Source organism: Nannospalax galili, unplaced genomic scaffold (assembly GCF_000622305.1).
Source record: "Nannospalax galili isolate Female #2095 unplaced genomic scaffold, S.galili_v1.0 scaffold945, whole genome shotgun sequence".
In the NCBI taxonomy this organism is placed as follows: Eukaryota; Metazoa; Chordata; class Mammalia; order Rodentia; family Spalacidae; genus Nannospalax; species Nannospalax galili.
Genome location: NW_008352650.1, coordinates 639673 through 661522, shown reverse-complemented (window position 1 = coordinate 661522; position 21850 = coordinate 639673). Strand labels below are relative to the sequence as shown.

General features: G+C 52.1%; 2 protein-coding genes across 2 annotated transcripts in view; both read left to right on the top strand.

Annotated features, from left to right (window-relative positions):
- The window catches only part of Timp2 (TIMP metallopeptidase inhibitor 2), a 51104-nt gene that overhangs the window by 10562 nt on the left and 18692 nt on the right, over positions 1-21850 (top strand). The gene's annotated exons all lie outside the window — the stretch shown is intronic.
- Cep295nl (CEP295 N-terminal like) lies at positions 10847-12858 on the top strand. Its single transcript, XM_008849655.3, has one exon. The coding sequence runs from the start codon at positions 11157-11159 to the stop codon at positions 12735-12737; it is 1581 nt and encodes a 526-aa protein (XP_008847877.1). The 5' UTR covers positions 10847-11156; the 3' UTR covers positions 12738-12858.

Sequence of the window (21850 nt, the reverse complement as noted above, 5' to 3'; positions counted from 1 at the left end):
CTCCTGGTAAAGTATGTTTAACCCTCATCTTCTTATCTTGGGAAAATACTGGAAACACCTCTGTAAGTAGTACCTGGGGTTGGTAAGTGTCAGATGCTCTGCAGGTAACAAATGATGTTGGTTGTTGTGGTTGTGTGGGGATGATCTCAGGGCCTCTTCCATGGCAGGTAAGCACTGTACCGCCAAGCACCCCTCCCCTAGCTAGTGTGGATGTCTTAAATTGAAATGGAAAAGGGCGGAAACAGGAGGGAATCAGGCTCCAATTTGCAAGTACATATTTTCTCATTTTCCTATAATGGTCTTGAATTATACATGTAGTTTTTTAAAGTTAGTTTTACAGTGTGGCTCTAATCACAGGCAGCCATCATCCCACACCCTCCAGGCCTGGTTGGTCATGGCCTGTGTGACCTATGCTGTTTAGTAGAATGGATGTTTGAGGGGTTTGGTTTTGTTGATGTTTGAGACAGGGTCTCCTGTAGCCCAAGTTGGCCTTGAACTATGTATAATTTTAAACTCCTGATCCTCCTGCCTCCATGTCTGGGGTACTGGGATCACAGGAATATGCCACCATACTATCCTTGGTAATAATTTTGTGTATATGTGTGTGCATGTTTGTCCCAGTGTGTACATGTGTGGAGGCCAGAGGTTAGCCTAGAGAGTTGTTCCTTAGGCACCATCTGCCTGTTTTTTTTGAGACGGGGTCTCACTGGCATGGAGCTCACTAAATAGGGCCATTGAGTCCCAGGGAGATTCCTGTCTTTCCCTCTCTAGCACTGGGATTACAAGAGCATGCTACCAGTGCCCAGCTGTGTGTGTGAATCTGTCTGTGTCTGCGTATCTGTGCGTGCGTGCATGTGTGCATGTATGCAAGTGCATGTATGTGATCCTGCATGTATGTGTTCCTGCATGTGGAGGCCAGAGATTAATTTGGATTATCATTCTTCAGAGCCATCCACCTGAGATAGGTCTCTTGCTGGGAGTTGAGACTCACTATTAGGCTAGACTGGCTGGCTGACCAGTGACCCCCAGGGATCCACCTGTCTCTACCACCTCCACACTGAAATTACAAGTGCATGCCACCCCTCCAAGATTTTTAAACTCAGGTCCCTCATGCTTGCACAGGAAGCACTTTAGAAACTGAGCCATCTTCCCAGCATGCAGTGTGAATTGATGCAGCGTTAGGAGCTCTAGGAATGACCAAGGTGGTGTCAGGACGGTCAGGCGAGTCAGGGTTGGGCAGGGCAGGAATGCCCTCATTCTAGAACAGACCTAGAGAGGGAGAGCAGCTGTGGAAATTGGAAGCAGTGGACAGTTATGGACCAGTTGAAAGGACCATCCGTCAACGTGCCACCATATTCTAGAACCTTCCAAACAGGATCTTTGCCCTTGCTGAAGGGTTTGTGACACACCAGGGGAAGGAGAAGACACACAACCCCATATCAGGGCTGGGTCTGTGAGCTTTCTTTAGAGAAACAGCCAACAAAGATCGAAGGCAGGGTTTATTACGGGAATCTGCTCCCGTGGTCCTGGAGGCCGAGAATTCCCGAGCTGCTATCTGTAAACCACGAAGTGGTGGTGTCTTTTAGTCTAGGTTCAAAGGCTGGAGGATGGAGGCAGGTGGAGTCAGTCCTAGAGCACAAAGGGCCTCACGGGCCAGGAATCCCGATGGTAGGGCAGCAAGGGGGTGGGGGGTAGGGGTGGGCAGCAGCAGATAGGTGTCCAAGCTCAAGCAAAGAAAGATGCTCCTTCTTCTGGGTCCCCAGCAGCTTAGTCTATCCTAGGCAGTCTGATTCACATGCTAATCTTGCCCAGAATTATGTTAACCAGCTACCTGGGCATCCCTTGAGCCCAGACAAGTTGACACATAAAATGAACTATCACCAAGGTCTAAGAGGAGGGACCAGAAAAATGGGGGGGAGGCTTTAGTGAAGAACTTTCTCGTAGGGATAACCTCATGCTGTCTTGCATCAGGGACCAGTGGCTTCTCCTGAAGGCTCTCCAGCCCAGACAAAACCTTTGCTCCAGGCTCAGCTTTCTGGAGCTTGTGTCATTCCTAAGACTCCCACGCCTCAGTCTGTCCATGCTGTTTTTCTCTTGAAAACATGGGTCTTTGGGTCTGAAGCCACTCAGTTTTCCTATTTATGGAGGGCTACCTCAGCCCTGGAAGCAAAGCAAGGCGTATATGGCTTCATCTTTCTGGATGGGTTACGAGGTACAGAGGGATTGGGATTGGGTTTCTCTCTTCTCTTGCCTGTCAGATTCCTAGGACTATTTGAAAACAGCTCCTTTCCCTCTGCCTCAGAGTCAGGCCAGCCGCTGCCCCCACAGGAGGAGGGGTGGGAAGCAGCATCCTAGAACCTGACCTTGAAGTGTGTCTCCTCAGTGTCCTGACAGCAGCCATGGGGAGCATCACGAGTGGAGGCGGGGGAGGGCCATGATGCTGCCAGGCTGGGGGGAAGCAAGATGTCGTCTATACCGTGGCTGTAATCATGAGGGTTTTTATATTGCGTAGCCTCTGTTTATCAATGCTTCTTTAAACAGGTGCCTTAAAAAGCTCACCACCCTGCCTTTGAGCCAAATCTCTGTGATTAGCCTTCTCACCTGGAAGTTCATCCTCGGGTCCTCTGGCTGGCCTGTCGCCGTCCCTGACCTTGCCCAGGCAGTGATGTCACAGCACAACAGCTCTGCTGTTCCCATGGCAACAGCTTGCCATAGTTAACCAGCCAGGACAAGCACTGGGCTGCTGGCAGAGGTGGGGGATTGGTGATTCCAGCTAACCTGGGTCAGTGACCCCCGAGACCACCATGTGGACCACCTTAGGGCAAGAGTCCAGTGTCTGCCGCTTGTCCCCCGAGAGGGCTGGGTTCTTTCTGTGCTTCACTGTTGGGGAGGACATTTGTCTGGGATCTTAATGCTGATTCAAAAATTCCTGCCTCACAGGGCTCTCCACAGACAGTTTAGTCTGGAAGGATAGTTGGAGGAAGCAGGGGCTGGTGTTGGAGGAGAATGTGGCTGTTTCAAGGAGTGGGAGGTGTCATGATTCAGCCACAGCAGCTGCTGGTGTGGGTGCCCCTGACCTGGCTGGGGATTTGGAAAGCAGGTAGTGAATGCTGTCTATATATTTAGTAAGATACCAGTTGGATCTGCTGTAAGTACTCCTATCAGCTGACTGGTGCCTGGACCCTGAGGTTGGAGGTCAGGTTGCCACAAAGTCTGTTTTTAGAAGCCTGAGCCTATCCCTCTTTCCCTCCACCCTCAGCCTGCTGCCCAGCTGTCTTGACCTAGTAGCACCTACCTGGTCCTGGTAAAGTAATGGGGAGATGGTTAAATATAGATTCACAACCCCATCCCCAGGATTCTGGTGAAAACCTGCTGTGGGGCTTGGCCAGGACTTGTATTCTACTATAACACCCCCCACACCCCGGGAGATTCTAATACTGCCAATTCAAAACCCAGACCAGTGATTTTAGGAACCAAGTGAGGAAGGCTCAGGAACTAGGCACTGGGTAGCACACTGGGTAACATAGAACATAAGCTTTAGAGGCTAGAACTCAGAGAAAATGGGGTTAAAAACATTTCTGATGTTTGTTTTATGTGGGCTGGGCTTGGATGCCTCCAGTGATGGGTGTCTCACTACCTACCCAGTGATATCAAGACAGTCCTGTACAAAGTGCTTCCTTTCACCCAGACAGCCTTTGCTTCCCTGTAATGTGTCCTCGGTGTCTGGTTCAGTCATCTGGAGACACACACAGTAAGTACCACCTGCTTCCCATGTGGCTGGCCAAGCATCTGGGTGGTCTTGGTGGTGATGGGAGCAGCTGTCATCACCCCATTCTACAGATGAGGGATGGAGACAGCAGGGTTCAGCACCTAGTCCCAGGCACACAGCATGCAGCCTGTACCCCCTTTGAACTCCCTGAGCCCTGCGGAGGTCTTGACCTTACCCAGCCCTACATAGTCCCAGTTCCTTGGGATGGTTTCTGTCCATCCTTCGGAGCTCTGAGCCTGCAGTCCCTTTTTCCTTCCTGGTTCTTTCCTCCTTTTCCAGAACCCTTGGGGAAGAGAGCCTCTCTACCATCAGATTCTCCGTGTTGTTCTGACACTCCTACCAAGGAGGAGTTCTTAATTAGCTCTTGTTCATTACTTAGTTTGTTCCTAAGCATTTCCATTGTGCTTTTGGGGTGTGTGCACATACACACACACATACACACACACACACACACATATACATATACATATACATATACATATACATATACATATACATATACATGTGGAGGCCAGAGGTCCATGTCAGGTGTCTTCCTTAATCAACTCTCTACCTTATTTGTTGAGACAGGCGCTCTCTCACTGAACCTGGAGCTCATTGCGTTGGCTAAGCAGGGAACTCTAAGGACCCACCCCTCTCCTCCTCCCCTGCACTGGGATTATGGACACGCACCACCACACCCAGCTGTTTTCCACAGGAGCTGGGAATCAGAACTCAGGCCCTCATTTTGCATGACAGATACTTTACCTACTAGTTCATCGCCCCAGTCCCTGATTGCGCTTTTGAAATGAATATCTGATGACCCTGTCACATGATCCACGCCCAGAGCATAGACACTTCTCACTCTGTCAAAGTTGGACCGTCAGCCTCCCGAACCAGGGACTGATGACTATTGGTTTCATCTCTCTGTAGTGCTCAAGATGTTGGCTGAGCCTCCCTGTGAGCCAGATGCCATTCTTAGTGACACAGACCAACTTATCCTATGCTGAGGCATCCTGCCTGGGAGACAGGCTAGGACTGCCCAGGCTGTCCAGGACAGGACTGGGCCCTTCTCCAAACGCAGGTAGTGATCACACTGGTGCTGTTGGTGGCCACTTAGCCCCCACGTGGCTCACAGCTACAGGTGGTTCTTTGTGCATCCACGTTGTGGTGCTCTAATTGTTGAATTTGGTGATATTTAGATGTGTTCCTGTTACATTTCTGCCCTATCAGATTTGAGCAGTGATATAAGCAATTGAAAACTCATGTGAGCTGGGCCTGGTGGCACAGAACTATAATCCCCCCAACTGGGGAGGCTGAGGGAGGAGGACCACAAGTTGTAGGCCAACCTACATAGCAAGACCCTGTCTCAACCAAACCACACAAAAGTCTTGTGAGCTGGAATCTTGCTGCTCATTTTCCGTCTCCCCTGTGAGTCATCGGTATCCAGTGGCTGTTGTGTTTTAGAATAAGTGAGCTTAGATTCAAAAGCTTGGGTTCCTGGCCCTAGCCAGGCCCACTGGCCCCTCTGCCCCTGGTTGCTCTATGTCCGTTGCTGGGAAGCTCAGTCCCTGTGGTGCCAGACTGCGGTGGTTTAGGACAGGCTACCATCAGAGAGGTAGGTGGAAAGTTGGAGCCAGCAGGGAGGATGTGGACAACTATGGCAAGTCAACCTGCTAAGCCCATATTACATCATGGGGTCACTCAGTTTAAGGGAACCCTGTTCTGTGCATCTTAAGAGCCCTTGTGGGTTCCTGTGTTATCCCAGAGAAAGCCCAGAGCATTGCTTTTGAACGTTCAAATGGTGTGATCTACTCACCTCATAAGACAAAGCAATGTCTGACTACATATGAGGTTAGAAGGTTGGATTTTTGGAAATGTCCCCTCTGGCCAATGCTGGCTAACCTACAACTATCTTTATATGTTTCAAAGAAGTGCTACCTGGCATCCCCAGCCATGAGTGTACCGAGCTGTTGGAGAGAAGGGAAGAGCTGTTGTTGTGGGGTGTCCGGGGGAGGGGAACTGGACAGCGTGCAGATATGGATGGAGGATGGGGGAGGCCTTTCCATCTCATGAAAAAGAATCCATGTGGCACAGTTAAGGTGCTGGGCAGGGGCGGACACTGGAGCGGAGCCTGGACACAGGCCAGGGAGCCTGACATGCTGTGTTCCTGGATGGAATGGGCAGGGGAGCCAGTGGGGGGGTCCTCTAAGGCTTTCCAGCCTGAAGCCTGGTGTTCCTGGTTGTTGAGGCTCCCAGGGAGCTGGCCGTAGAGATGACCCTGCCACTGTTCTGCAGGCTGGAGTAGGATCCCTGTGGGGTAGAGCTCAGGAATTTGCTAGTGGCTCAGGTGTGTGTGCTGTGGGTGTCTGTGGATGTTGCTTGCAGACTTGACAGTGCGAACAAGGGACCAGTGCAGGCTATCTCTGTGAGAGAAGGCTTGTGCTATGGTGTAGGGAGGGTGCGGTGGGGGGGGCAGAACAGCCGTTAGGAACACCTAGGAGCTCAGCTACTGCTCAGAGAGGAGGGCAGAGCTAGGTGCAGAAAGGGGGAAGGCAGAACATAACGAGCTTTAGGCATTGCACCCCCAGAAAGCACACAGACTAGTCCTAGGCCTTAGCAGCCACCAGAAGACAAATATAGCCCAGGCTAGAGCCTGGGCCGCCACCCGAGGCCCCTCTCACCCCATTGATCTCTCTCCTCACCGACTTTCTGTGATGGGGACCAGTGCGCAGGCTGACACACTGGAGCCTTGAAAATGGCTTCCAGCTCTGACTCCTTCTGCTGTAGGTTGGGAACCCAGATTGGGGCCTGCCTACTGGGATCTGAGACCTTGCTGTGCACTGTGTGGAGTTGGATGACCTTGTCACATGTGGTCCTTGATTTCATTAGGGCTGGCGGTGGGCACGCTCTGCCCCACTGTTCAGAGGCATGAAATCTCCTCCCACGCAGCCTGGCGCTGCCTTGCTCTTGGGGTGGGACGGGGTCTGCATCAGTCTGAGCAGCTGTTTGGCTGTGGCTGCTGCTGCTGGGCTCATAGAGTTGGGAAAATCTAGATAGAAAAACGCACTATGGGACCCAGTACCCACAGTGCTTGTACTTGACAGGAGGCTCAGTCGCTCTCTAGAGCACCTGTCTAGGCTAGACAGGTGTCAACCCTGCCTTCTTGTCCGCTACCCTGAGGATGGCTTCTGTCAGGAAATGGGCTGTGGTTTTCACAAGTGGTTGAAGACACTGGCAGGAGGCAGCCATCTGCTCTAGGGACAATGTGGAGGGACTCAGAGCACCGTCCAGAGAGACAAAGGCTCATCAGGACTCTGCCCTGTCCAGAATTGTCTGCCATGCCCAAGGCCTCAGTCAAAGTGTGCCTGCCTGTCATCCTTGACTGGTGTCCTGCCTAGAGCACTGGGCAGTTTTGCCTCATGGGACTAAGGAGACCCTAGGGGTCTTCGGGGGCAGGTCAGACTCCAGAGAAAGGACTTTCCTCACAGGCTCTGAACAGGTGAATAGGTGCTTTTCCCCAGCCATCTCGGGCTCTGTGAGTCCAAATGGAAGCCCTTCCTCTGGTTACAAGATAGTAGCAGGGTCACGGCATAGGAGAGAGCACTGAAGATGTGGCTGGTAGTTGTCATGGGGACACAGATTAGTAAAATATGGTGCTAGTTATAATTTCACAAGCTTTATCCCAAAGAGCTCTACCTAACTGAGATGGGGGCACTTTGGAGGCAGCAGAGACATGGCAGGCCTCAGTGGTTGTTACCTGTTCACAAAGAGTGGGAGCCAGTGGTTCTAAGCTCAGAAACAGACTCCACCATAGGTAGGACTGGTCCCATCCTCAGAAGTGTTCACAACAGTGCGGACCCACCCTACCTTTTGGGACACCCCTGTGGCTACTCCCAGTGGGAGGAGGAAGCTCAAGTTGAAAGATGTGTGTTCAAATCCAGCTCCTCTGGGAGTTGAGACAGTTACTCAGCCTCTCTGAGCTTCCATCTTTCCTGGCCACAGACCTCGGAGTGGAATATCTGGGTCATGTTGTAAGTCTAACATTTACTGCTAAAGAAACTGCCAGATTGTTGACCAAGCGCCCACCAGCAGGGTGAAGGGCCCTAGTTTCTCCACCTCCTTCTAAGTGTAGCCATCCTGGTGGGTGGGAAGCAGTAACAGTGCAGCTTTGGGCTGCCTTTCTCTGGTGAATATGGCTATTGCCCATATTTTCATAATCTGTCTTTGGTGAATTGTCTATATTGGTATCTTTTTCTTTAAAAAAATTTTTTTTTTTTTGGTCTTTTAGAGACAGGGTCTTCCTGTAGCCCCAGCTGACCTTGAACTCGATATATAGATCAGGCTGGCCTTGAACTCTCAGAGATCCACCTGCCTCTGCCTCCCGAGTGCTGGGATTAAAGGTATGCGCCACCACGCCCAGCAGATTTATTTTTAAGTTTATATGTATGTGTCTGTGTGTGGATATTTGCATGTGAGTGCAGTGCCTGTGGAGGCCAGAAGGGGGTGTCAGATTCCCTGGAGCTGGAGTTACAGGCAGTTGTGAGCCACCTGATGTGGGTGCTGGGAACTGAACTCAGCAAGAGCTCTTAACTGCTGAGCCACATCTCCTATTTGTATCTTTAAAAGAAGTTTTTATTAGCCAGGCATGGTGGCGCACGCCTGTGGTCCCAACAATTGGGAGGCAGAGGCAGGTGGATCTCTGTGAGTTCAAGGCCAGCCTGGTCTACATAGTGAGTTCCAGGACAGCTGGGGCTACAGGGAGACCTTGCCTCAAAAAGACAAAAAACAAATAGTTTTTACTGCATTAATCGTGTATATGTATGTGGGCACACATATGTGCCACAGTGGGCACACATACGTGCCACAGCACATGTGGAGATCGGAGGATGATTTTTGTTAGTTCTCGCTGCACACCATGGGATCCTGGGCATTGAACTCAAGTGGCCAGGCTTTTGTGGCATGCTCTCCCACCCATTGAGCCATCTTGCTGGCCCCTTGTTTGTATCCTGTAGCCAGTTTTTGCAATTCATCTTCTCATGAAGTTGTTCAAATATTATGGACTGGTGCCTTTTACTGGTTATATGATCTTCAAACACTTACCATCTGCACCAGGTACTTTCACAGCATGGTGACTTTTGAAGCGTATAGATCTTCATTTTGATGGCATTGGTTGGACCATTTCTTTCTTTGCTTGGACTTTTTGTATTGTATATAAGAAATCTTTGCCTCCATCGGGGTCATGAATATCCACTTGCTTCCTTCTAAACATTTATAGTTTTACTGTAAATATTTTATTTTATGTGTATGGTGTTACCTGCATGTGTGTAAGTACACTTGTGTCATGCAGTGCCCGGGGGGGGGTCAGAGGAGGGCATTGGATCCCCTGGGACTGGAGTTACTGATGGTTGTTAGTCGCCATGTGGGTGCTGGGAATTGAACCCAGGTCCTCTTAACCACTGAACTCTCTCTCCAGCCCCAACATTTATAGTTTTAGATCTGACACCAAGACCTATGATCTAATGTAACTTAATTTTTGTATGTGATGTGAGGAAAGGGTTCAGATTCCTTTTTTTTTTAATGTAGATTTTTTTTTCATGTAGATCATGAACTGTCATAGAATGCTTTGTTGAAAAAAAAAATCAAGGATAAAAACCAAAAGGCAGTTCTTTCCCACCATGGATTTGTGTTACCTTTAGAGAAAATCCCAATGCCTGAGTTGAATGCCCAGTCTCTCTAGTTCTAATTCTTTCCTTTTGCCTATCACAGTGGTTGGCAGACTGGTGGGTTATATTAGCCTCTGTTCTAAGTGTATGGTACTGCCTGGTCTGACTTACCAAGAAGTGCAAAGATCCCTCACAAGGATGTACATGCCTATGTCAGTGATCGTGTGACCATTCATGGCTGGTGGATGGTTCTGTGGTCTACGGAAGCAGAGGGGCCTGTTTCTCTCTTGCCAGCTATGCACTGCTCCCCACCTCAGCTTCCTCATCTGTGAACCACAGGTAACCGCTCCTTACCTCCCGGATTACTGGTTTAAAAATGTTCTATGCTGAGTGTGGTGGTGCATGCCTGTAATCCCAGCTTTTCAGAGGCCAAGACAGTTTGCAAGTTTTAGGCTATACAGTGAGACCCTGTCTCAAAAAACAAGACCTGAGGTCATTAGCTGTCCAGTGCTCTGAGAGAGGGAGCCTGCACGCCAATGAGCTTGTAGCACATGCAGAGCTGTTTTCTGATTGCTGTGACTCCTTTTGGCTGGTTAGCCTGCTTCCACAGGGATCCAAGAAAGGGCGGTCGAGGGCTCTCCACATGGACTGTGGTGTCCAGGGGGCAGCTGATGCAACACAGAAATCCTGCTGCCGCTGGCATCGGCCCCAGTGGCAACAGGCATGATGCTCTCCCTTTTGAGGGAAACACACTCCCCTAGGAGTCCCTGACAAAGCCTGCCTCTTTCTGATGTCACTGGGACCCACAAAAAGTTCTATATAATCTCATGGGGGGCAGGGGGCTGGCCATCGTGATGAGATGTAACATCCGTGTCTCCTCAGATGTTTGGTTTGTATTGGATCCGAGTACCAAGCATGCGTGCACCCACACATACCTGCATGCACACCTCTGCACTCAGACATGCGTACAGATGTGTACATATTTGTACCTGTCCGTGTGGTTTGTATTGGATCCGAGTACCAAATGTGTGTACACCCACACATACCTGTATGCATATCCCTGCTCACACAGATTTGCATACAGGTATATACACAGAGATGCATGAACACATCTATACACACAGTCTCCTGCACACGCCACACCCTGTCTGCAGGCCTCCACCCCTGCTGCTCCTTCCTCTTTTCCTCTATAAGCAGCTTTCTCTACAGGCTGGGCTTCCTCCTATCCCTTCCCCAGATTGGTTCTCTCGGGTGCTGCCTTTTGCCACCCCCCACCTCACCTGAGTCCTAACCATGCCTCCTGGGGTGGGGGGGTGGGAAGGGTTGTCAGTCTCATCCCCTTCTGGAACAGGTCATTCTTTGTTGTGGGGACCTCCTGTGCACTAGAGGATGCTTAGCAATGTCTCCGGCCTGACCCCAGCCACAGGTCAGCAGCCACATTGCCATTTGGCGTCTGGGAAGCACCCGTGAACGGTTGGCCCACATGCTCTCGTCTAAGGTGCTCAGAACAGGAACCAGGAGTCAGGGAACGGGCCCTGGTGGGCAGAGGCCAGGGCGACACCTGATGGGTACGTTCCTGAGTGTGTTGTCAACAGGGCCTCGTGCACTTTCCTCCAGCTACCTGGGGGAGTGTCGCCTGCCCTCCTGGCTTTATAGGTCTGCTGTGAAACTCTCTCCGTAGGTGCCCCAGGCCCCGCAACCTCCTCTCCTGGCTGCAAGCTGTGTGGGCAGAGTTTACAGAAATGCAGAGACACACGGAGCGGGCTGCCGATGAGGATGCCTCGGTTTTGAGGCCGAAACCTGCATCGCCGCAAGTCGGAGACAAGGTCCGAGACAAGGTCGACGTCGCTCGACAGCAGTGGAAGGTCCAGCAGCTGCAGCGCCTGGCGGAGGCCTTGCAGGCCGAGTGGCAGGAGACCCGGCTCCAGCAAGTCCGGGAGCTGGAGCGGCTGCAAGTAGCCCGTCTGTCGGAGGAGGCGGCGGGGCGGACGGTGGGAAGTGACTCGGAGGAGCCCGGCCCACGAGGAGCAGCAGGACTCCCGAGGGCCAAGGAAAGGCGCAGAACAACCCTGAGGGGCTCCTGGGACCAGTGCCCTAGGCAGCACCCCAAGTCCCGGAAGAAAGCGACAGGTTCTACCGAGACCCCGGAGCTGAACCCCAACGACAAGGGCAGAGGGAAGCGGCCGCCTTCAAGTAAGCGCAGCGGTGGCCAGCAGCCCGCGGGTCGGGTGGGCAGAGGGGGAGGCCTGGCAAAGCTGAGCCCGCTCTTGGGTGGTGCGGGGGAAATATCCCGGGAGGGGAGGAGGCAGCCAGGAAAGGGGACTTCGCGCTTTGTTCAAAACGGGAATCCCAGCTCCAGGGACCAGAGTCTACAGGACAAACCCACTGACGTCGAACAGCAGCAGCCCCTCAACGCCACCTCCAAACAGGGGGCCACGCCCCAGGGGTCTCCAGTCAAGTGCAGTGATAAGAATCAGTGGCATAAAGAGATGGAGTCCGCCCTTGAGGAGTTGTTTAATACAAACAGGAAGCTGAAGAAACACCTGAGTTTGCACCTTGAACAGAGACTCGAGGTTTACCAGAAGCCGGATGAGCAACAGGGTTTGTCACAGACGCAGGGAGACAGCAGTGACACCCAGAGAGAGGAGACAGAGGCAGAAACGCCTCCTGAGGAATCTGGGAGCCCAACAGAGGTGGAGGCCTCCCAGACATGGTCGGAGACTAATATGAAAGTGTTGCAAAGCCAGAATGATTGCTCCAGATTACAGATGGCCAAGTACCCATTAAAGAGTGAGTGCCTGAGTCCAGTGACAGAGGTAGGAACATCTACGGAGCAAGACAACTCGCACCTGGAAGGCCCGGGGTCCGGTGGCGAGCCACCCAAGATGGCCACCCAGGTGGAGGACACCCCCACGGCTCATCCACAGAGACAGGTAGACTCCCTAGCAAGCTGGATGACTCTGAGACAAAAGAGGGCAGAGATGGATCCGAGAAGGCCAAAGACTTTGTTCGAGATGACGGAACACCCAGACATGAGCTTGGAAATCCATTACAAGGCGGAGCTGGAGGAAGAACGGAGGGAACGCAGAAGGATACGCTTGGCCGTCCTCAAGTCTTACCCCACTGGGTTCCAGTTTCCAGCCCCTATCCGAGACCCAGAAATCGGAGGCACTTCCCTCCTGGACAGTAGCCTCCTCGATGAGGAGAAGCAGAGCCAAATGATCCATGACCTCCAGCAGCAAATTCTAGAACAAAACAAGTTGCACAAGCAGTTTCTGGAAAAGGCCAGGAAACGCTTGCAAGAGTTTCAGAAAACATTTTAAAGGCACATCCCACTGGTGATAAATACATTCCCTGTGGCTCCTGTGCACCTTACCTGTGTCTCTTTTAAGTCTGTGCGCCCATCCCATTAGAAAGCCTTAGGAGTCTCTAAAACCACGCCATCCCGCCCTCCAGGCAAGCTCCTTCCCACAAAACCAGAACCCACATGGGGTCTAGGGAGTGAGTCCAGCCCAAGTACCAGGGAAGAGTCTCTTGGTAGGGGGAGAGTTTTTGTATGTGGTGTACGGATGGAAACCCCAGGTGAAAAAATATCAGCTCTTCCCATGGTTTAGAGAGAGAAACGCTGGATTTTTCAAGAGCATTCGAGGTCATAGGCACAGTTTCAGAAGATACATCATTTGTTGTTTAACCACTGGCTGAGACATTGTCAGAGATTACACTAAAATCTCTCTCCTTTTTTAAAAGAAAGAACAAAACTAGCATTGTTTAGCAGTAAGTCTTAATGAATTCTTAAGACCTTTAGTGGGGAGGCAGGCAGTCCCAACTCAGTTGAATAACTGACTCCCTCTGGGGCCAGCACTGGTGGGAGGACCTAGGTGTCCAGTCAGTTTCCTACTCCTTAGTTTAAAGAACTCCAAACCTAGCTCTGGAGAGCCCCCACTGGGTAGATATTCTGTCAGTTGTAGACTTAGGGGCTGGAGTAGGGAGTCAACAGACACTGCCAGATGTGTATTAGCTCTGGCCGCTGATCAGCTCTTTTCTTGCTGCTCAAAAGAAGGACTAGGGGTAGCTCAGAACATGGAGCCCTCACCTAGCAGGCATGAGGTCCTAGGTTCAATCCACAGCACTACAGGGAGAGAAGAAAAACCCCAAGGACCTAATAAGTAGGTGTGGCCAAGTACAGGGAAACTTGATTGACAGAAACAGGTGGTGGTTGGAGGGAAGTTTGCTGAGCCCAGGCTAGACCTGTTTGAGTCTTCATTTCCTCCCTCTCTCCTTCCTTCTATGGGACCTCAGATACCTTTGCTCGGATCAGTCATCTTTGATTATGACACATTGCTAAAATCAGTCCACAAATGACCATATTTATGTATATTTTGTTGACAGTCTAACGAACAACTGTGAGTTCATCACCTAAACACAAGATCTAGAGGGATATCTGAAACCAGATACTCTGCCATGTACTAACTGCCTTTTCTAAACCCTGCCACCTCCTGAGACGTACACCTGCTGACTGGACGTTGCACATTCACTCACATGTATAGAGCCCACTTATTCACACTCTCCACCCTGGGGCTCTTGGAACCTCCCTTCCAGGATCCCAGCTGCTCTCGTGTGCTTGTTTCTAGAAAGAGAACTATATTGTTAATGTGTTTGGATCAAAAGGTCTGGTGCCAGAAAGTGCTTTCATGGTTTAACCCCAGGTTTGGCCCCAGCTTTTGTTTAAAACGCTCTTGGAAACTGCGTGTGAAAGCCCACAGCTGGGACGTGGGCGGAAAGGCTCCATCTACCGCCCCTTTGCTTCCCGTTTGCATCATTTTTTCCCTGAAAGAGGTTAATCTGCTTCCTTAATATTTTTCGTTGACAGAATGCCGAACCCTGTCCTGACTCTCTCCCCAACCTCATCCCCCACCCTGTCCTAGGAGGAAAGCAGTGAACAGCATATGAGGGCTGTGGGACTCACAGCCAGTGGTAGATGCAGGTGATAGGTAGACACTATCATAATTGCTGACCAGGGGACAAGGCCCATGGTGAGGTGTGAACCACTGACCGAGGCCTGTGAGGGGACCTCCACCTTCCACTGTCGCACTGTTCATTTGGAAGGATTTGGGTTTGCTTTTTGATTTTCTATCCTATCCCCTGTCCCTACCTGGTGCCTAGCTGTCAGTTGATTACAGGACAGAGAACATCACCTCTGTCTAGGAGGGTAGAGTGGGATGTTGTGGCATCCCTGGGCTTAAAGCAGCCCAGGGACAGGTCTTCATGTTGCATAAATGAGCCTACTGGCTTATCCTGGAAGCTACAGCTCATCTAGCAGACATATCTTCCCAGAACAGGTTATTTTTGTTTCCATTTGCAAAGGTGATATTTGTGGCCTGCATGTTCTGAGTAAGGAATTACCCCTCCTTGGCCACATTGGAGCTAAAAGTGGGTGTAAGACATGGTGGAGGGTGACTCATCTCTGCCTGGACAGTCACACCTACACTGTCCCCTGGCAACATGGGGAGACACCCTGCCCAATTCCACCTGTCATGTAGAAGGCTGAAGGATGGGATAGCCTTGGCCCAGGCCAGTGGTGTGGGTAATAAATCAGCTGCCTAGGATCCCCTCCTGCTAAGAACATGGCTGCCCAGCAGTTCTCTAGGGAGACAACATAGCTACCTTTCTATCTCAGCCTTAGAGGTCTGGCAGTCTCTGAAGAGGCCGTCTTTGTTCTCTTGGTCAGTTTGAGACAGCTGGATGGGAATGTAAGGAGTCAGGGTCAACCTGGAGCCTCTCTGAATCCCTCCGGCATCCTCATGCCAGGAGCCAGTATACCATCATGGCAAAAATGAGGGCTCAGGGGTCCAGACCACATTCATGCCCCAGTCCTTCAAGCTGCCTGGCCCTCCCCAGCCTCTGATAGACCGAAGGGGAGGACAATACCTCTAGAAGGCTATGCAGCTTCCTCAGAGCTCTTCAAGTAGCAGGAGACCCCAGGCATGGAGGCAGTCTACCTTTCTCCAGAAGCACTCGTGGGTTCTCCCCGTCTGTCTGCTGCCTCCTTGGAGCACTGTGTATTCTAGAGCTTTCCACCAGCCTTGTGCTTCTGTACTCACATTTGCAGGACAATGTCTTTACTCTGCCACACAGTTTATCGGAACCCTGGTCCTGGGGCCACTTCCTTGTGTCCCTACCTTATGTGTCCTCCCCAAGCTACAGGGCCTCTGGTGCTGGCTGGGTGGTTGGACGGGTGCCCTGTCTGCCCAAGAGGTTTGAAGTGGAACATCAGTGTGAGCTGTCCACAGGTGCCCACAGAAGCCAGGGTAAGAAATGCGGCATAGTGATCTCCTTAGCTAGCACTCCCCATTCCCACACTGGCTGGTCCAGTCTGTTTTGACCATGGCAGACTTTGGGGTACAGCCAGCATGAAAGCAGCATCCAGGACCCCATGTCAGAAGATGGGGAAAAGAGGGTGCAAAGTTTGGAGTGGGTCAGGGACTGCCTGATATGCATTTCCCTCCAGCCAGCAGGAAATAAGACCAGTCTCTAGTAGGTCTTTTCCGGGGAGGTACAGCCTAAGAGCAGCCCCTGGGCCCTGAATGGCCTTTTACTCTCCATGGCTCAAGGAGGGCTGTGCTAGTAAGGAGACAGGGAACAGGAACCCAAGTCCCCCAGTTCCCTCTCCCAGATGTGAATTCTGCCCAGAGGCCACATGGAAACTAGTTAGCCAGTGAGGAAAAGTGACTGACAGCTGCAGGATAGCATGGACAGAACCCTCATCTGCTACCTCTGTCCTGTCACTCAGCCCCTTCCTCGGAGGCATGCAGGGGCTGGCACCCCTCCAGTGTCCCTCTGCCTCCTGCCCTGCTCTGCTCCTGCCCAGGTCACCCAGCTCCGGGGTTGCAAGGCCGATCTTGGCTTCTGCGAGGCTCTTGGCTTCTTGGCGGAGAAAGTGCCGAGCAGCTTCGTTGACAAAGCCACACTGTTCTCGGCAAACCCTCCCAGGAGCAAGATGCATTTTTTTCAAATGATTCAGCAGCACATGAATGGGAAGGGCCGAGCTCGGGGCCCTGGCATGAGATCCCACTGGCAGGGCATGGGCTGGGTTCCATCAGGCCCAGAGAGAAAGGCCAGGGTCCTGGGTGGGGGAGGGGAGGGCTGGGCCAAGAGTTGTGCAACTTTTCCTCTGCGGCATCTTCTGGATGTTTTGTCGCCCTCCCCAAGAGGAAACCAAAGCAATGGGCAGGAAATGGAGATGGGAGAGCTGGTTTCCATGGAGACGGGCATCCAGCGGACAGCCACCCTCCTGTACATGTGTGTGGTAGAATCTGCAAGCTGGGCAGAGAGCCTGCTGCTAGGCAGGCCTGGCTTGTTCCCAAGGACCAGCCCATGGGTGGTGTGGCTCAGGGCTGGATGCTGTGCTGTCCCGGGGTCAGAGCCTTGCAACCCCCTCCCCCTCCCTGCCTCACTCTCGGCCACACCCATCTGCTCAGGCCTGAGTGACCCATGAATAGGTCTTGGCCTCATCCTGGTTAGGCTCGGCCCTACCCCAAGGCCCGGGCCCTGCTTGGTTTCATATACCTCTAGAGGCCTAGTTGCTGGCTGGGGGGCGGGGGGGGGGCTTTAGGAGTTTCTGTGGGCGGGGCTGGTCTCAGCTGCTGATGCAGGAAGGCAGCACTGGGTCCCGCCCACCAGCACAGAGCTGTTTTTAATTACTACATGACAGTCTCTTTTTTCCCCTTTTAGGGAAATGAGGGAGAAAGGGGGTTTGTAGGAGGTCCTTTCCACTGACCAGAGGGGTTGGGCATGGAGCAGACAGGGCAGAGCCCAGCTCAGCAGAAGCCTCCAGTGGTCTATGGAGGGCACCTTTGGGGTGGCCACACCACAAGACCAGAGACAGCAGGTAGAGCATGACACACCTGAGGACTTGTGGGCACTGATGCTTTTGTTCCTTGGGACTCGGCTACTGGCACACACTTGGATCCATGTGCTGTTTTGTGGGAAGGGGTGTGGCCTTTGGGCCCCTGAGCACAGCCCCTGTACTGATCATCATCTCATCATCCCCAGCAGTTCTTGAACCATCTCTTCCCCTCCAGCCAGGGAAGTCAGCAGGTCCTGCTAGTAGAACTGGGAGGGCCATCCAAGTGGTCTTTCCCATGCCCTCCGTGGCCCCACTCAGATCCCACAGCCCTTTGAGAACAGCACCCAAAACAGTGTGACTCTCTGACTGTAGCTGTCCTAGGGCAAAGCCAGGAGCCGTGTGGCTGGACTTCTGTCCCCAGCTGAGCAAGCAGATGCTGGAACTGGGGAGGTGGAGGTACCATATCCTTCTCAGACTGACCTTTGGGGTTAGAGACAAAGTAATACAGATTCAAAGTTCAGGCAGCCTTAGCTGGGTCAACCAGCCATGGGTGTTGTGATGTCCACCCTAAAGGGACAAGAGACTGATGCCAAGTGGTCACCACAGGGGACTAGTTATAGATAATACAGGGTCTTCACTAACTGGCTTGAGGGTGTAAAAGGCAGGGTGTGTGGCACCCTGTTTTCTGGTCAACTTGACAAAGGGTGTGGAACTTTAGAGCCTACTCTCAGGTTGACCAGCAACCCTCATACTTACCAGAATCATCAGATCCTCCAGGTTGTGTTTAATCTAGGAAAGAACGTTATTACTTTTTCAATTCCTCTGAACCAGTTGGCACGTAATTCTACCCAGAAAGAAGGGAATGGAGCAGCTGGCCTGGGAGGACATTGGCAGCTGAGCCTGTAGTTGTACATTTGTGGCTATGGGATAGGGGAGGTCCTTCTGTGGAACTGGGCCCCCTGCACAGCACATTGCTGCTAGTGACCTTCAGCCAGTGTGTCTCTGACTGATCTGATCCAGCTACAGAACCAGTGTTCCCCCGAGACCTGGAGATTTGGACCAGAGGAGTCTTGGTAGATATACAGAGGGACAGTTAAAGCCCCCCATTTCAGCTCCCAGATTTGAGTGTGAAGAGCCACTCTGAATTATCCTTCCACATTTCCTACAGTGCTATACTGGTCCCAGCTCACACCAGGACCCTGCACCATAGTGGACAACACTCTCTGGTGACCCTGCACAAATATTTTCATCCTCAGAAGACGGGTGTTGATATCCACAGGTTCATCTATGCCCTGGGTGGGGTGCCCACACCCTACATGGGGAGCTATGTGGGAATCATCCATAGGATGTCAGTATCCATGTATTGTGTGGGATTGCCCTGCGAGCAGCTAGGCCCACAGCAAGACAAGAGAGAATTCAGCAGGGAGAATTCAAAAGCAGCTTTTCACAGGCAGTGCTCCTTCAGGGTGTGACCCCATTGCGGATTATGGGCGTGGAGTGGTTTTAGATAGCCCAGGAACTTCCACGATGCTCTCACGGACCCTAGGATTCAAAAGTTGCTGGCAGGTATGTGAGTGTGACACACACTGAGAGCACCATGGCCCCCAAGTCTTGGTCTGTCAGCTCTGCCAGTCATGTGGGATCTGTGGAGTGTGCTGCATCGAACAACTGCCCTTAATCAGGGCCATAGTGCCCAGAGTTTCCAGTAAGTCCCCTCATGGAGAGGACAGCTGCAGGACCGTCCAGCGTCTGCTGGTGTCCCTGGGTGGTTATGATTGTTCTGAACACAGGGCATCCTCTTCGGCTCATCTTCAGTGATCTTGACTTTCCACCCACCCAGTTCTTTTCCATCCCCTCCCGCTGGGTACGCTGGGGATTGTTTTTGCAGGCTTCTCATGGGGGGAAGTGACATCATGTGGTGTCTTCAGCTGGAGGGATGGGGGCAGGGGCGCTGCGGTTGCATGTGCTTTGAATTAAGTCGATGCTTGTGCATTCCAGGAGCCAGCATTTGGCAGTGAATTCATCAGCCCGTGTACCGCCCTTGATCTCAAACCCAGATGTGTTAGAAGAGGAGAAAAAGCAAAACTTGAACTTGTCGAGGGAAGGGGGGCATCACTGGGAGCACAAAGCAGTTAGAGCGGAAATGTTTACGAAGAGCTGCTCTGTCCAGTTCCCTGGGTGGTAGCGGGCAGAGCAGGATGTGGTTGACCCTGCCCTGGTGTGCCTGACCCCAGCCCAGCACAGAAGTATTCAGTGAACATGCACCCATGCCTGGCTTCTAGTTCACTCCAGTGGGTGGGTGTACTTACCAGTCTGTCAAATGGCCTAGGACCCAGGAAAGCCATCCCTTCTGTGATTTGGCCTCTTTTAGGCCTTGGCGGTCACCCCGCATGTCACAGTGATGACCGATGCCATACCTATGGATCTACTGCTGGAGAGTGCCCTTCTTCCTTCTTCCCTGTCCTCCAGTGTGATGCAGTCTGTATGGTTTCCTGTCCATCTGTCTGCAGGCTGCCTAGATCATGCCGCCTGATCAGAGCTTCTTCCAAGGCCAGGGCTGTTAAAGCCTTTTAGAGGCAAGACCTCCGGGCTCCCCTCCATCTACTGTTCCCATCAGGTAACAGCCCAGACAGGTGCCTGCTGCTTGGTATGCACTAACAGACCCAGCCTCTTCCTTTCATCTGGGAGTTGGGTGCTTTGCAGAAGGTTTCATGGAATCAGTTTGCATGGCCTCCCTTGAGCCTCCCTTTCTGTTCCTCACCTGGTTTTGCAAAGTGGAAGAAGAGCTTCCGTCCATAATTCAACTCTAAAGAATCTATAGTCTGGGTCCCCATGACCAGACAGAAGCAGCTGAGTTGACCGTGGTGATTGTTGACAGTGGTGCCTCGGCTGTACTGTCTCCCCGACACCCAGCACCCCTGACCTCCCCCCCAGTTAACTCTCCAGTTTGAATACCGCTAATTTACCCTGGGCTCTCAATTCAGCTCTCTTTTCTGAATTTTTTTTTTTTTTTTGTCTTTTTGAGACAGGGTCTCCCTGTAGCCCCAGCTGTCCTGACTCACCATGTAGACCAGGCTGGCCTAGAACTCACAAAGATCCGCCTACCTCTGCCTCCCAGGTGCTGGGATCAAAGGCGTGCACCACCACGCCCGGCTTCTTTTCTGATGATTTCAGAAAGGAAAGTATGCTTTCCACTGCCCTCTGTATCTGCCCAGCCTGGGGAACCCATCTGACTACCCACAGGACCAGGTCCCTCTGGCCCCGAGAAGCAGAATACAGCATTCCACACCACTGTCCTGCAGGAGCTGAGGGTTCTTCCCTGTTCTGCTGTGCTGTGCTGGCTCTAAAATCAGCACATGCTGTGGTTCTAGCACCGCCTGCCCCACCCAGGTCCTCTCTAATCCCGGCCACCACCGTAGGGGTCACAGCTGCCTGTGGTTAATCATTTCATCTCTGCCCCACCTCTTCACACAGACCTGACCTCCTCTTGGCCTTTTGCCTAAATTCATGTGGGAACTCAGGCGCTTCTGAGACAGCCATGCTTGGACCTCGGTGCATAGGGGAAATGTGACCTTGGGGCTGTTTAGGAGTCATTGAGTTTATTTGCTGTCAGTATATTGAGGCGTGTTTTTGTTTTTGTTTTTGAGACATGGTCTCATGTAGCCCAGGCTGGCCTCAAACTTCATAGACGTTCAGGGCAGTCCTGACTTTACAGGCACGTACCATACTCAGTTGTTAGTGGTGCTGGGAATCAAACTGCGGGCTTTGTGTATGCTATGTAAGCACTCTACGAACAGCCACACACCCCGCTGGCCTCTGTTGAGCACTTTTATGTATTAAGCATGGTGCACATAGTGGGCCACTACAGAGAAGCAGGGCTAGAGAGTTCCCAGACAGAGGGAGGTGGACTGCTGCTCCTAGACCCACCACCCTGTCTTCTTTCTGAGCTGACGGACAGTGCTGCATGAAAAGCAAGTATGACAGTGTTAACCATCAACTTTGCACCGGTGCTGTAGATTACATAGTAAGGACCAAGGGCCAGCTTCACCTGTGCAGACAGCCCCAGGCTGTCAGATCAGCGCAGTTCCATCTGGTAGATGTTTTCTGAGCGCCACCTGTTTGTTCCACGTGACCACGTGGCCTGTGCCTGTGAGGCCTCCTCGGAGCTGCTAAACAGACAGGTAGGTTCCCAGGTGTTTACAGCAGAACGTATGGGAGACGGAGAATACACCAAGTGCCTCAGTAGGAAGATGGGGAAGGACTGTAATGGGCTCCTGAAGGCTAAGTAGACGTTCTTCAGGCAGAGAGCAGAGGGTGGAACTTTGGGCAGAAAAGGCTTGCCTGTTCCAAAGTGTGATATACTTGGTTTCTGGGCACGTGGGGGGTGGGGCAGGAAAGCAACATGGGTCGAGGAAGATCAAGAGGTGGGCAGGGGTGACTGAGCAGCACTAATCCAGGTTAACACTCAGTTGCAGAAGGTTCACATTTTAGGTGAAGGCATTTCACAGGAGATAGTTATGGCGGAGGCATGGGAGTCAAGGCAGAGCTCCCGTTCTACAATGGCCTGCCAGGTAGCCTTTACCAGATGTG